The sequence below is a fragment of the Dermacentor variabilis genome, chromosome 10 (assembly GCF_050947875.1).
Source record: "Dermacentor variabilis isolate Ectoservices chromosome 10, ASM5094787v1, whole genome shotgun sequence".
Lineage (NCBI taxonomy): Eukaryota > Metazoa > Arthropoda > Arachnida > Ixodida > Ixodidae > Dermacentor > Dermacentor variabilis.
In genome coordinates this window covers 42,416,024-42,432,045 of record NC_134577.1, presented here as the reverse complement: position 1 = coordinate 42,432,045, position 16,022 = coordinate 42,416,024, and the positions used below count along the sequence as shown (strand labels likewise).

Sequence of the window (16,022 nt, the reverse complement as noted above, 5' to 3'; positions counted from 1 at the left end):
CGGAACTGTTTTGAATTTCTTGTGGTCACTGTAATCCAAATGCTATATAGCACACTAGGTTTCTGCTGATTGGTAAAACTTTAAATACTGTACTGAAATACTGACTGTGCGTCCTGAATTTTGAAAGCAATAAACAAACAAAGAAAACGCAGTCCTCCATCTGCGCATGTATAACTTAACGGGCTTAGGATAGTTTGAGCCATATCGTTAATTACATGCACGGCCCAACATTCTCCTAATGAACATCGACAGAGCCCGCACATGAATTTTAAATAATTAATAAATGTAAATAAGTTTGTATTTCATTGAAACAACGCAAGGACAGAGACGGCCACAGAAGCTGCTGCCGCGAGTGGCTTGACGGGGCAGTGACCCCTACATTGGAAGCACGAGCGGGCAAAAGGAAATGCGAAAAAAAAAATTGTTTTGGGATTTTATATACACAGTACTGTTGTGGTGAGAATTCAAATAGCCTAGTTTGAGAAAAGTAATTCCAGCTGCCGTTGAAAGCCTATATCTATTTGAGGTTTCAATGTTTCTTCAAAGATTCGTGAAAATAGATAAATAAATACAAAGCAAACGCGTTCACAACTCCACAAACTCAGAAAAGAGGAAGACAAACCTCGCAGATTGTTTTAGTGTTCTTACAAGTATGTCACTTAATCGCAAACAATCAACACATTCATCGACAATTTACATAAAATTATGAAGCCAATTACGTTAGCTTCCTAAAACTGATATTCACAAACTGCGTAATTCATTAGATCTTTTTTTTTTTCAAATGGACTACATATTGCAGTTCGCAGTGCTGCGCTATGTCTTTTTTTTTACAGAGTTTACAGCCCTCAAAAAGCAGAGATTTCTCCTCTTTACAATAATATAGGAGCTGTCGAGCGAAATCTCCCTCCAAACAGACCGCAAATGCTGCAGTATTTCACCGGGTTTTGATGGCGATGAAGCAAGCATTGCCATTGGTCGGAAATATTCCCCCTCCCTGCAATTATTACCCCGTTAAAAAAGAAAACAAATACGTACACAAGCAACACTCAAAGCACAACGATAGCGGTGAGAATTCGTGTTTAGCCCGCAATCAGATTAGACAAGGCTCTTTCGCTGTAGAATCGACAACATCTACGAAATTTCGGACAAAGTAGGCGCGTTTTGCGCCGAACGGTAACTTGGATGATAGTGATAATCCGGCGATACACGGTTACCGGCAAAAAAAAAGCAAGACCCGTGACAGTATACAAGGAATTGTGGAAGGTCGGCACCTTAGAGTCCCTTGACCGGAAAATGAATCTTAGGAAGCAAGATATAAAAATAAGTCCACGAAGGCGACTCTCCCTTAAAGCGGCAGGCGAGCGACTCGTGGAAGGAACATTCACAGAGCGTGGTCACATAGCGCCATCTTTCGTCTGGAACCTGCACCCACAGCGGCTGGTCCCGCCCGAACTTGCGATTTGAATTTTCACCATAGAGGAATACAGAAGTGTTCATACCATGCAGCCGCTCAAGCCGTTTGGATAACATGCGTTGCGTTACAAATTGAGAGCCTGCTTCTAGCGCCCGGTGGGTCTCAGAATCGTGTTCTGACGATTTGAAGATCTTGCAGAAGGCAGCGAAATTTTAAAACATGATAAACGTTGAACTTACATATCCCCAGCTCTGCAAAAAAAGAAAAAAAAAGATTATGCGTGCAATTTTGTATATTGTACCCGATGGAGCATTTAAATCAGACAAGATAAAGTAAAACATATGGTTTTTAAACCGAAAGAACATTTTCCGAATGAAACATTTGCAGAGCTGACGTAAACGGGGTGAAGGGTGCGTTTTTGACTGTTGTGGGAAATATTTGTCGTGTCCGCTTTAAAGTATTTGAGGAAGAATGGCACAAACGAACTGGGACGAGGTAGAAGCACGGACAAGGGCAGTCTCTGTTCGTTTGCGCCATTCCTCCTTGAGTATGGATTACCAACACGCCCAACAGTCAGTACTTTTAAAATATTTGTAGCTCCGAAAAATTGCTTTCTGCATGATCATATCATTTCGTTGCGGCGATAAGGAGTCGTTAACGTATTGTTACAATTTTGTCTTCTTGCTTGATTTCCCACGCATTTTTAAAGTTTCGCGTGCCATAATTCGAAATTCGGTGACCTGCAGTATAGAATATTAGGTCTTCTTTTCCCTAACGATACAGTTTAGGCGTTTAATGGGCGTTTGAATGAGAGAGAGGGGCCAATTTAAAAGGCTTCCCTAATGTGGTAGCTTTACCTCATAAATTTCGATTGCGTTAAACTCCATATGGCAATGCTATAATAATACTGAGTCTCCGATTAAAGCCGCTTGTCTCTAGCCATTAAAGGCCAGCAATTTTGTTTTTCTCCGTCAGGTTTGGTAGTTTTTTTTTTTCTAATACTGAACATTTGCGCCAAGAAACCAGCTTTTCATGCAGAAATTAATGAAAAACGTCGAATTCAAACAACTACAAAGTTTACATAAAGATGTAAGCTTGAAGTGACGAATAGGTGGTGTTCAAATTCATACCCCAGCGACGGTTTCCGCCAAATAACAGAGATACATCTAGAAAGCTATGCTTTCGCTGGCTGAATGCGCCGGAAGCGACTGCAGAGCCGGAAACGCGTCATCGTCGGCGAGTTTCAAGCACCCATTTTAGATGTCGAAATATGAAGGGGAAACAGGAAAAGAAAAAAAAAACATTGAGTCTGCCAGTGTAAAGACTGGCAGGACTGCTTCTGTTGAGAAAAAGGGGCAAATTACTCTGAGTATGGCAGAAAGATTATAGAAGGAGATATGAAATAATATAAAAATAATATATAGATCGGGGCAGACTATCTATCGAAACGCAAGGCCCATTTCAATCTGTGTCTTTGGAACCTGACAGTGTATTGTGACGTGGCCTACCGTATTTACTCGAAGATAGGTCGAACAAGAACATAAGCCCAACCGTATATATTGAACTCGCTGAGAAATAAAAAAAATAACAATCCGAATATAGGTGGACCTACATCATTTTAGTAAAACGAAGAACTTTAAGTATGGCACACCTTTATTTACCGTAAGTTCGACTAGTAAATTTCGTTAGTCGATGCCACAAGCTGCATCTTCCTCGGAATAGCTAGAGAAGTCGCCCGCGTAGGCCCCTTCGCAGGCCTCTTCTGCACCCAAAATGATGTTGTCCTCGGTGTCTTCGAGCGCGATAAATATGCGGCGTTTCTTAAAGCCAGTGTGGATAATCTCCAGACTGGCTTTACGGTGGGTGCGACGAAGGAACTCCATCAGCTTGGTACTCTTGCTAGCTTTGTTATATAGGTCGAGATTATTTGGTCTCGAATACAGGTTGGCAGCTCATTCAGGGCAACATTTTCAAGAAAGAAAAAGGAGGTCGACCTATTGCCTAATAAATGCGGCACACTTCCTTTCATCTTCTGCATTCCTCACATGTCGCTGGGCTAACTACTTCGTCGCTTGTCGCTTTCTGATCGGCATCGTGTGGTTTCATTACTTGTTGCGCGCTATTGCAGGGTAATCTCCTTAATACAAGATAGACATACACAACGAGGACTCAAAGTTTTAAAAGCAGTTAGACGTGTCGCTAGCACATCTTAACTAAAACCCGAGCATGCTGAAAGCACTTCAAATGCGTTGCTCCCTTTCCAGCTTCGTGTGAATTCGTAGCAGTAGCTTAGTTTAGCTTAATTACAAGTCGTCCGTTTCACTGATTACGCGGAATGAGCACTTTGATCAGTAATTTCGTGTTTGAATTTCGATTGATGCTCAAGGTACACAAACTGCGAGTCAGAAGTGAATGAGTGGAAAGTGTTTGAAAATTTCTGTGTCGTTCCTGTGCCAAGTTACAGCAGTTCCAATATTTCTGCTTTTGATTACCTATAACATTTACTTAATCACCATAATTGCAGCCTAGTGCAGCGCTGCGTCCGCAAGTTGAGCTGCAGTGTTCTATTGCGGTCGAAATGCTTGCCGGTGCATCTTATTCGCTGCCGCGTGCTGATACGCGCTAGCATTCCGTTTCAACCGGTGTGACACCGTTAACAGATTTGCATCCTTAAAGGTGCTTCCTGTATATAACTAGCATTATTACACCCTTTATAGAAGTTGTAGACCAAATTGGGCCTTTAAGAGTCCTTAAGGGTGTGAATTGGTTTACAGTGCTGGCTTACAGTGCTGCTGTGTTTTTCTTACAAAGGTCCTTGTTAGCGTGATATAATTCCTTGCACTTTCATTCCATTCTCTCCTTTCGCGGCTATCAATGAATCGGAAAGTAGTTTTCTCCTCTATAAATGAAATGCTTAAATTTCTCCCTTACTTATCATTGCTCTGGTGATGCTTCAATGGCGGTTACATTGGTCCACGTTCTTTTTAGTGCGTTTGCATTATAGGCGAACGTCACCAAATATGGAGGTGACAGAAAAGATGGCAGTGCAGTAGCACGGCGCCTCGAAGCGCTAGCTGTCATGAGGGGAAGAATGCCAGGCACTGACGCGTGGCGCACGCGCCAGACGTTACGAAGAGCGTATTTTGTGCGAGAGCAGCATGCGTGCGATTTTGGCCTGATGGTTAGAGCATCAGGCTGCTTTGCTGGAAGACGGTGGTTCTATGCTACGATCGGTCGCACATTTGTTTATGGCATTACGGGCGGACCTCACCCACTTTGGAGATATCTCACATAAAGCTCGAGGTATGTTGAGCGTACATGAGTGCACGGCAGTGTGCCTGAAATAGCATCTTCGTAAGATATAAGAGAGAGAGATAGAGAGAGAGAGAGAGAGAGAGAGAGAGAGAGAGAGAGAGAAAGGAAAAACCTAGAGAATAAAAAGATAAGGGTAGGACCCTTAGTCCAGGGTTGCAATGACCATGGACATGCCGCGGGCCCGCCGTACTGGCGCCTGCTGAACATTTGATTGTTAGTGCAGCCTCGAAGCTACTCATGATTGGAATAATGTCTCTGTCCAGGCGGTGGGTGGGTGACGCCGGGTCACCTCCACCGCCCGGAGAAAGGGGGGAATAAGATGCGGCGTAGCGGGCACGTAAGAAGTGGAGGTTGAGGAAGGTGTTGGCCTGCAGTTGCCTTACAGCCACCGCGTAAACATGCAAGGTCGCCCGTACCGCACGCACGCGGAGGTGTTGTGACGTCACAGTAATCACGATCTAATTATGCCGTCGCATAGTTAGGTTTTGTTTGTTATTGAGCTTCCTTTTAGTCCATATAATTTATATTGATCTAGGCAAGACCGAGAGACTATGTCTCAGTAAAATATTTATTTACCATTTATTACTGCTGTGCCCAGGAACTGAGAGTTGATTTGACTTGATTGAGCTCTGCGAAAACAAAAGCGCCTACACTCGTCATATTGCTGAAATACTGACTTTAGGCCGATGAACTGTAATTCTTGTTCATGGGCGAGCTCAAAGGTCATGTGTAGATGCTTCGCCCTCCCCCCCCCCCCCCCCTTCCCCGCCTTCTTCCCCATATACTTTGTTTCAACGCGTTGGTGTGAGCTAGCGAAAATTTTGTTGTAGTCCAAGTATAGTTTACTATTCCAATCTAACCGAATATCAATACAAGCCAAAACGGAATCGGAACATCGAATCGAATCTCAAATATCTATCGCCTCCTGTAAGCAAATATATCTGGAACGAAACGCGCTAAAAATGATCCGCTTTATTTCATTCGACACACGCAGCGATAACCGAATGTCCGTTTAGCCAAAAGCGGCCGAAGAACTTCAAGCTTGCGTCACCGTCATAGTCAGGATTTAGTTATCGTCGAAACGCTAGGCGTTCGTGCACAATCGAATATTGGAAGGAGTCGATGGTTAATTTTCCGGATCCTATGTCATCGCTCGAAACAGAGGCGCATTAGATTCGTGTTTCCTAATAATCGCACGCCTCTGAAACATTCGTTTTCCTCGAGCCAGCCGCACGTCTACGTAGCGGTGCGCGACGCTGCTGCATTCCATAATAAAGGACAGACCAGTTCAGCCGCGCACCGTGCAGTAGGTTTATTACCTAATCTCGCAGCGTCTCTAATTTCCTCGCCGTCCTCCCCCTTTTAAGTGGCTCGGGTGGTGAACAGGCAGCCGCGCGGCAATTTTGATAGAGAGTACGAATGTGCGTGTGTGTGTGTGAGAGAGAGAGAGCTGGAACAGCGGAGGCGTCGATTATGCCTATAAAAACGTTTTCCTCTTAGCCACCAGTTCGCTGATTTACCCGTCCGCTGGGCCCGCGGAGTTTCTTTTCCTCTCTGCTCCGTAAAAGAGAGCCGTGCGGCCGCCGAAGCGAGCCTAAGTGTTCTCCTCCGAAGCAACGACTCTGGCGCGCGAGTGTGCGTGAGTCGGTTCCGTCTGTCTGTCCCGTGCGTTCCTTCCGCAGTCGGCGCCTGCGCGCATTGCCTAATTTCGGCTCGACAATTAAGAGAGAGCGCGCTCGCGAGGTGCTCGAATTTCGGTCCGCGCGCAACCCGGAGCTCTCGCAGACGCAAGCGCCCCTTTCGCGTCCGCCGCTAAATTAGCCCCCGTCGTCGCGCCGGTGCGCCCGCCGGTAAGGAACGAAAGACCGGCGGCGGAGCGAAAAACCGTAAAGACCAAACAGACTAACTTTTTCGCATTCCCCGGCCTTCAGCGTTATTCGCGAGGCACAACCTGCCCCCCCCCCCCCCCACACACACACACTCAACCCAACTCCACGAGTACGCTTCTCTGCTCCGCGTTTTCCTGACTACGCGCCAAAACCGCTTCCCCCCCCCCCACTCCCCCCTTACATCTCTGCAACCGACTGCCGTTGTACTTTACCAAAACTTCTTTCCGTCCGCGCAGTGGGGGTGCGAGCAGACCTCCTCCTTCGGCCGTTCCACTGTATATCATAAACGCTCATTACGGAGTGTAAGCGCGGCAAAAATGTTTCCCCGGTAGTTTTGGCGATGCCGGTGCCTCCCCCTCTCCTACGCCCTCCCCCTTTCCGCACGCCTTCTAAACACCTCCGTCTTTCTCGCTCCTGCTCCTTTCACCATCCAGCGCGGCTCCATTCGGCTCTAACCCGTTCCCCATCTGCTCGCCCCCCCCTCCCTCCCGTGCCCCCCTTTTCTGCCCGGGCTGAAAGTGCCGTATACCTGCACTATATACTTTCTCAGTGCTTTAGTTCTCCAAGTGCGCATCTACTCTCAACCCTCCATCTTTCTCGCGATCTGTAAACCAAGAAGAACGTTTGTGCGCAGCCCGGCGTGCGCACGCGCACACCGTCACTGTTGCCGAACGCCCCCCCCCCCCCACTTGCCCCTACCCCCTCCTCACGCCCCCCACGCACGTACACATCCTTAACGTCCCCGTCTCTTCAACGCCCCCTTGAGACGTCGCGTCGTTTTGAGTTCAGCTTCTGATCACCCTCTCCCCGCCCCCTTCCTCCTTCCCTTAGCCCCATTCCCGTTTTTCGCCCGTACTTCGTTCTGTTCTTTTTTTTTTTTCTTCCTTGTACAGACAGATTTGGTCTCCAGTTCGCAGTTTTAACGCCATGAAATTGACGCGGCAGGCGTCCGTTTCCACCGCCAGCTCGCTGCGCAACTTCCCTGCCGACATCGCCGCAGTTTTGCGAAATTTTCATACCGGCGACTTCGTGCTTTCGGGTGTGTGCTCCTTTGCCTCGTTCCTTCGTGCGGCACTACGTCCCTCTATTCTCTCTTCCCGCTATCGCTCTCGTTCTTTCTCTCTCTCAGCTAGGGCCTCTTCGTTTGCTCCCTCTGGTCGTCAGCTTGTTCTCCCGATTTTTTCGTGCGCTTCTGTCTTTCCCGCCTCGTGATTCTGAGTGATTCCCTTATTCGTTTCGTCACTAATGACTATCGCTTCGGCTGGGAATTGGACAAGCAGCCCTACCGGATGAACGCCTTCTGGTGCAGACAGATGAGAAAGCCGAGTCAGACCTAGTGGGACCGGTGAAATAAAATATATATTGGCACTAAGCACAGAGAGAACTCTGAAAAGGATACGCAGGACGAACTTTGGACGAATACTGCACTCGTATTTCCAAAGCTTCTTTTACTGTAATGTCCCGAGCAGGAGCTGCGAGTGCATCCACTGCATAAACGAAAACATGGCAACAGGTGAACACAATCGAATGATAACAAAAAGAATTCGAAAAAGTGTTTTTTTATTTTGGTGGATTAAGCGCTTAAGTGCTTTGGGTTTTGCTCATGACTGTCTTAAAGGCGTGTGCTCGGGCACTTGGAATGTCGGCGTTCTGAATCACGAGACTTCCTAACCCAGTGCTCACCGCAGGAGCATGTGTTTCCTTACAAGGTCACGCCACCACCTGCGCGCGATGTGTGACCAGCAACAGAATCGCCGGGCATGTGTATCCTTATCGCTGTTCTTTGCCTGTGGGCTAGGTATACAGCAGAGACAGAAATGTAAGAGAAAATGGAGACGGAAAAGCATCAGGCCAGGGGAGCTTTCCACGGGTTCTAAAGTAGAGCTTTCGCGGCTATCGCATTTCCGAACTATGATAGGCAACAGCTGATGTCCAAAACATCGCGGCAAAATCATGGCCTTCGACATGTCCTGGTTACTGTGAGGTTCACCGAGCCGATGGTGGCATGCAGCGTGTGCATCGCTCATTATATCTATCTTTTATTGGCGTCAGAACGCTTACTGAAGATTTATTTTCGTCTAGCTCGGGTAGTTTCGTTTCCCGCGCATATTTCCCCGTCCACCTGTGGTAGCGCGGAGGCCATTCGCTGTAGCCAAGATTTTCCAGCTCCCCTGGGCTAGTGTCATGATCAACTTATCTTAGATGGTGTGCCGTCGAGTTACTGTCATCGCTCTCTTCATGGAGTCAATGAAGACGTGCGACTGTAGTTACCACCCACCGTAAAGAGAAGTCGCGCAAGTTTGCTGCGCAGGTTACGACTAGGATCGCCATTCGCTGGTTTGTACTTGTAGCTTATCGGCCTTTCAAAGTGCCAGGACTGCGAGGAGTGCGGAATAATACCCGAAACTACAGAACACGTGTTGCGCATCTACCCGTGGCATGCTGTGCATTTTCTAACATTTCAACCATCAACTTTTGTGCGGAAAAGTTCTCTTCGGATGTTGGCCGGACGCTCGTCGTTGGCTAGATGATCTAAATGCTTTCAACCAGCTCCTGTGTATGAGTGACCTCGATTTGACACTTTAAAAATACTACGTTGTTCGTGTTTATTCAGACCACCACTTTAGTTCTCATCATCATCACTTCTTTTTCTCTCTCGCTCACTCTTTACTCTCATTCCCTTTCCCAATACTAAGTCAGAACTTCTTTTCAAGCTGACTTCTCAGCTAAGACGCCTCTCTCAAACTTTATTTTCTTCTTTGTTCCAGCGATCGCAGTCTTCAAGGCATCCTGTCTCAGAGAGCGCAGAAAAACAGCAGCATCGAACAGGTAAGACTATGGTGCACAGCATGGGCTTGTAGGCGAATAAATGCATAAACACCAGTACAGTCGCGTTTTCTGCTTTTCGGCATGTGCAATAAAACTGCGACTTGGTCGAGTTTGTAAGGCTTAGTTTCGGATAAATTACTGCAGCTTCTTTCGATGCGTGTTTTCATCACTAGAGGACGTGAATAATCTTACTTAAGGGGCTCTGCTATGTTAGCGTGGTGTCTGCTATTGAAGGAGACACTGCGCTTTATGGAAGTGGCTACTACGAGTACTTTAAATAAGGTTCTATGCCGCACGCGTTCGCTTCAGTGCACTAGAGCCTGAGAGCTTGTCGTCGCAAAATTATCTTTCAGAAATCCGTCTGAATTGTCATTGAAAAGCAGTGACTATTTCAGTCGATAGGCGGCGCTGTCAAACAGTTTCTCGAGTCGATATGAAAAGGAGAGGGTATATGACAAGTAAGTTGTGCGAAGATAAGTGCGGAGAAAGTTAAGCGAAATGAAGAATTGTCACCTATCCGAGAGGTTAGCGTGAAACCAATGCGTGTTTCTCAAGAGAAGGCTTCGCAGTTGAGAGAGAGAAAAATGTGTTAGAACAGAGAGTTTTGCCGGCGTAGAAGTGTTGTCTCGCTTAGTAAACTGCAAAAAGGGAGAGGGAAAATAAAGGGGAGAAATTTAGGGAAGAATACAGTGAAAAAAAAAGAAAACATTACGCAACTTGATATCTTGATTTGATTTTTTAGTCCCACTTGTCTGAATAATGTGGATTTTTTTGACCGCAACGCTGGCTTTATATACGAAATATGTAGTCGGAATTACAGCTACAGGTTTTAGAGGAAGCCACATGCTTGAAGGTAATCAAATAGGAAATCGAGTCTTTGACGGTAAATTAGTGGAAAGTGCCAGGGACCTAATGTGCGCCTTAGCACCAAAGGGTTCTATGGTGACATATATGGTGACAAATTGTCACCATATTTATCTTGTATACAGTCCAGTTAAAGCGAAATTCGTCCTGGTCCGGAGATTGAACCTTGCAGTAATGCCTTTCCGGGGCGGTCGCTTCACCGTATGAGTTAAGCAGGCGGCTGGGTAGACGCGTCGCGAAACGGGAAATAGTGATCTCCATGAGAATAATTTTCATTCCTCCGCCTGCATGCGGATTTCCGGAGAATCGATTCGCCATGTTCAGTGTCCCTGCGCTTAGAGTCCTTGATCATTTCGGCATCGCCCTGCGATCTGCTACCCCCCCTGATTAGCTCGCATGGTAGAATGATCTCCCCGGAAAGGCGTTGATGGTGGGATTGGTTCCGAAACCACGCATAATTATTTTTCAACTCTGAATCTTTCTTCATGACACACCGTATTTATTTAAAACTGTAGTTCGCTACTACTCTGGACTGTATGCTACAATTTACTTGCTTATTTCCCTTTTTAATATAAACACCCATGATGTAACAGCCCGATAAGGCTCACACAATAGGAAATAAATAACTTGTAATGAAGAAGAGCACAAGAACAAGGCCAGCCAGATCGTCTCTTCCATGCCTGCTGTGGAACCAGTGGGCCAGCCGGATCGCCAGTGCTTGGCACGAGTTTATGAGCTCTGCTACGGTGCGCGGGTTCTTGGCGATCAACATTTGGAAACTGTCATCGGCGATGCCCTTCAAAATGTGCTTCAATTTGTCATTTTCCGGCATAGATGCATCCACACGTTCGCATAGGTCGAGAACCTCTTCAATATAACAGGTGAATGTTTCACCGGGTTGCGCTCGCTCTCGTAACCGCTGCTCGGCGCGCAACTTGTGGACGGCAAGGCGACCGAAAACTGCAGCGAAACTGGTCTTGAACGCGGACCAGGACTGAAAGTCGGCTTCGTGATTTTTAAACCACAGGTGAACCACTCCCGCAAGGTAGAATATGACGGCATTTAACTTGGCGGTATCATCCCATCGATTGTGCAAGCTCACCCGTTCGTACGTAGCCAACCAGTAATTGACGTCCTGTTTATCTGAAAACCGCTGAAAACCGCTGGATGGCGTTGCGGGACAGCGCCAGAGCAGGCAACGGGGGGTGGCGGCGTCGTCGGCTGGGGAGAGTCAGGCATGACGGGAGGCAGGGTCCGAGACCGGAGTTCCAGGGTGTAGATGTTCTTGAGTACCCCGCACCTTCCATCAATTGTAATGGGTGCACTGAACAGTTCCTAGGGTAACGTCTCTTCGTAGCCGAGGAGGCAGGTGACGCAGAGCAGGAACAGCTAGTTTCCCGAACGGCTCACACTCGTGCCAAGCACTGGCGATCCGGCTGGCCCACTGGTTGCACAGCAGGCATGGAAGAGACGATCTGGCTGGCCTTGTTCTTGTGCTCTTCTTCTTCATTACAAAATAAATAAATACATAAATAAATAAATAAATAAATTACTTTAATAAATTTTTCATTTCGTGAAAGGGGATGGGGGGCATCTTAGAATAGGTAGGGAAAAGGTTTCCTAACTTCAACATAGCGCTGCACAACAATAACACAACAATAGCGCTGCAGGAACCATCGACAATGATTGCCGACATAAGTGAATAGTCAAACGCCTCCACAAAGCTTTATAAGATAGGACGGATGACGTCAAACTGTAAAGCAAAGTGACTACTTTTCCGCAGGAGTACCGCGACATCTCGAGCATGTGCACTGCGGCCCAGATGGAGATCCTTGAGCTGGAGCTCAGAGCACGCGCCATCCGCTCCCTCATGTCGGCCAAAGCGCGGGACACGGCCGCCAAGTCCACAGCGGCGCCCCCTTCCGACTGCGGCAGCGGCTATGGACCACAGTGACTGCGAATATGGGGGCCGGGCCACGAAGCTCTTCCTCTGGAAAACCTGGTCTATCATTGACCAGCGATTCAACCACTTGGGGTTCTTTAACGTGCACCTAAATCTAACTTCACGAGCTCTGGTTCCTTTAGCACAATGTATGCTTAGCTGACTTACGCGGGTTTAGATATCCAGGATCTGGGTATCTTGCAATAAATTCCAGAACAAAAACCGCAATTTTGCGCCTCTAGAGCACAGTAGACAGTCGTAAGCGGTACGGAAAATCTAGGAGTCAATGATATAAGAAGCGAGAATCAGTTTCAGACTGAGTAAAATTAACGCTGTGGGCGTAATTAGAGCCAATGTAGTAAAAGAGTACCCGGGAAGTAGTATACCCCTGTAAAGAGTGCACCGCCGTAGTTATAGACATGCTGAGGCAAAGCCGCCGTACGGCATACCTTGGGGAAATGGAGCGCGGCTGCTTGGACTAAGCAGACCGCGTGCTGTACGATGGTTGCTGGAAGGCGCCTTGGCGGTGCCCGCAGGAAACGATAATGAGTCACTGAGTAGGTAATGTTTACAATACTAGCGTAATTAACGCTGATATACTAAAACAATTTACGCCGAAACTCCCGTGGGAGTTGTCTAGGCGTGCATAAGCGTTGTGCCACTTGCGCATCTCCCCGCAGCCCGGTGTCGTCATCAATATTATGAAACTTGATCGGACCAGCATAAACGACAGCGCTGCTGCGACACGTACTGCTGCTGACGGCGGTGCAAGATGAATTGAGTACGCAAGCAAACTATTGCAGATTGCTGCGCGAGAAGTGCTTATGACGTTACGACCTTTATAAGCCGTTATCGCTCTTTAGCGCCTTATCCATCCGCGTGGAACCATTATGAACCGTAATCAACTGTACCCCGGCGTTGGCAGCGTATGGCGCGGCCGCGCGGGCCATATCTTGAAAGCGATTTGCGATGGGGACAGAGAGCGCTGACTGCTGATAGCTTCGTGTGCATTGTGTACTCGCCGCTTAGTTCGCGGTGAGGCGATACGCGCAGGCCCTTATTTTGAAAGCGATCTGCGAATAGGGCAGAGTGCGGCGTGCTCAGAGCTTCGTGAGCGCTGGGTTCTCGCCGCTCCGTTTGTGTGGAAGCGAGCGTCACCACGAAGGTGAATTCTGTCGTTGCTTTGGGCTCTAGCTTGAAAAGCGATCGTCTTACGTGACGGACGGACGGTTTTTCTCGTTGAATAAGTTGTAGAAATGCTTCCGCATTGAATGACCACATTGCGCTTTATCCCTGTAAAGGGTGCACCGCCGTAAATATAGTTGCATTGAGGCGAAGCCGCTTACGGCGTGCTTTTGTCAAATGCAGTGAATCCGCTTGGACTAGGCAAGGCTAGTACGAGACAGTGGCGCCTCAAAGGTGGCTTCGGAAGTGCCCACATGAAGGAAGAATTAGTCGCTGCGTGGGCGAAATTACTGGTATACGCGTACTCAACGCTAATAAACTCGTAAATTAACCAGATGGCACTTTGGGCTGCGCTATTTCCGGGATCGGCCAAACTGACCTCCTTAAAGAAAGGCGGGGGGGGGGGGAGGCTCAGTTGAGCGTCGACGCTAAAGAAGACGAGTTCGAAGTAATTGCGAATCAAGTACGACAGGAATAAAATATGAAATGAGTAAATACCGACCATGCTAAAGAGACCGAAGAGATAGACTAGAGATATATAATCAACATTTAATGATACAATCATTTCAACCACCATATACGTCGACCTTCTCATTTTTACCCTCAACACATTGTTGAACCTTTATTTGTAATAATTATCATATATATTATTCCCCTCCATCCCAATGGGGCCGCCGCAGCAGCCGGGTACTGAACCCGCGACTTAGTGAACCACTTTATTTGTAGACCTATAGGCGCATAAGCTCACGGTACCGTTATCAAAATTTTACGAATTAATGCGAGAACTATGGCTTCTGTAAGAATGCTTACGGTAAACGTATGGAAGGGGGTTCGATTATTAGGTAGCACAAACTATTGAGAAGAGACTAAGGAAGGCTTGACCGAACGTATTAGTTTGTATATCTTACAGATGTGACTGGGGAATTCGAAGGCTTAGAAACTTGACATCAATGAACAAATCGGTTTTTGAATCATGCGACGTTCGGCCACTTTTGTTGGTGTCACAACTAAAGGACCTGCGAAACGACGCGTTGTCTGTGTAGCTTCCCAGTGCATTGTACGGAAAGTCCTGTGCACGCGTGATCAAGTTCTTCTGAGCGGCCGCGTGCAGACGACAGGCAAAAGAAAGTAAGCGATATTGTCATACGCGCCACATAATTCGTACCGTAAGATTTGTAGTAACCGTTGCTCACACCTCTCAATGCAGCTGTCGCAGCAATGCTCACACATCTCGGGACATCAGTGCGCCGTGACTCAGTTTGCTGTGACGTTCTGTTGCTTTCCACGACGTCGATGGTTGGATTCGCGTTGCGTTTAGAGTAGACTCTTGCTGCACGTAGAACAGCTGTAGCTTGATATTAGGGAACGTCAAAGCCATTCCCTTATTTCATGAGTGCGCGTTTGCGTCGCGAGCTCCATCGATATGAATCGGCACCAACTCGTCCAAACTTTAACGCTCGACTGCCAAGCAGTCAAAGTTCGTGCGAAGCTGCCCACTGCAGCGTCAATCACAAACCATTGTCTTGTGGGACGTAACACTGGGTTAGATTTGCAACCAATGAATCCTCAAACATGGCTAATGCGTTTACCTGCTATGAGCGTGGTTAGATACGCCCAGCGCGATCAGCGCAGCGGCCTATCTTCGCTACCCGGATGACTCGCTCGCCAGCCGCGGTGGACCAACGGCTTTGGCGTTCCGCTGCTGAGGAAGAGGTCGAGGGCTAGATTAATAAATTTGCTGGCCGAATTTTCTTCAATTTCGCCCCGTGACTCCTGGGCGAAACACAAGAAGAACCTTTGTGTACTTTGACTTAGGTGCACGCTAATTAACCGCAGGTGGTCAAAATTTGCCCCGAACCCGACAATACAGCGTCCTTCGTAGCTCTAGTGCTTCTTTCTGTCACGCGAACCTCCTTGCATCAATAAATCGTGAGTGGCTCACTTCTCGAAACTCGTGAATGATTCGCCCCCACGTCCCGCACGCTTATATAATATGCTTTCATCGAACACGGCGCAAGCGTGCTGGACGGGGCACTCGTGGTGCGAGTGCTAGATCAATTATTTTTCGCTATACTTGGGCGGGGCGTATAGACCGGCAGGATGCCTCGCTGAAGTATCGGGCGTTTTGTCGATGCGATCGAGAACTACACGATGGGAAAATAACGCCCACAACCGCCACCTTCGAGGGACGCACATGAAAGAAAAATGTGCGGATCCCACGCACTGTGGGAATCGATGTAAGCGAGGCTTTGCATGCTGTTTGCTGTGATTGACGATAATTGGCGGCGATGTTGGCGGCGATGTTGGCGGCGAATGTGTAATTTATACAGCCTTTAGTCCAATACGATGGTGGCGGTTGACGTTAAACGTTACCTTACTTGAACTACTGCTGTTTGCGTAGTCCACAGAACACGCAAGGAGACATGTTTGCTTGAGACGTTGTTGTTCGTAAGTGTTCCTAATCTCTGAGAGTTGAGCGTTCTCATTGCCGCCACTTGGCATATCTCATCGTAGCAGCAATGTTTAACCTTAATTGAATGATGGGGCTGTAGGTAACTCAATTAATTATTACGAAATTATGCGT

General features: G+C 47.5%; 1 protein-coding gene across 2 annotated transcripts in view; it reads left to right on the top strand.

The window, feature by feature from the left end:
• Positions 1-14,566, top strand: part of LOC142560412 (uncharacterized) — a 398,440-nt gene extending 383,874 nt beyond the window's left edge. For both annotated transcript variants that reach the window (XM_075672505.1, XM_075672506.1), the window contains 2 exons: positions 9,387-9,447; positions 12,095-14,566. In XM_075672505.1, the coding sequence (XP_075528620.1) occupies positions 9,387-9,447; positions 12,095-12,265 (232 nt within the window). In that variant the 3' untranslated portion in view covers positions 12,266-14,566. The remainder of the gene's footprint in view (positions 1-9,386; positions 9,448-12,094) is intronic.
• Positions 14,567-16,022: the final 1,456 nt, after the last annotated feature.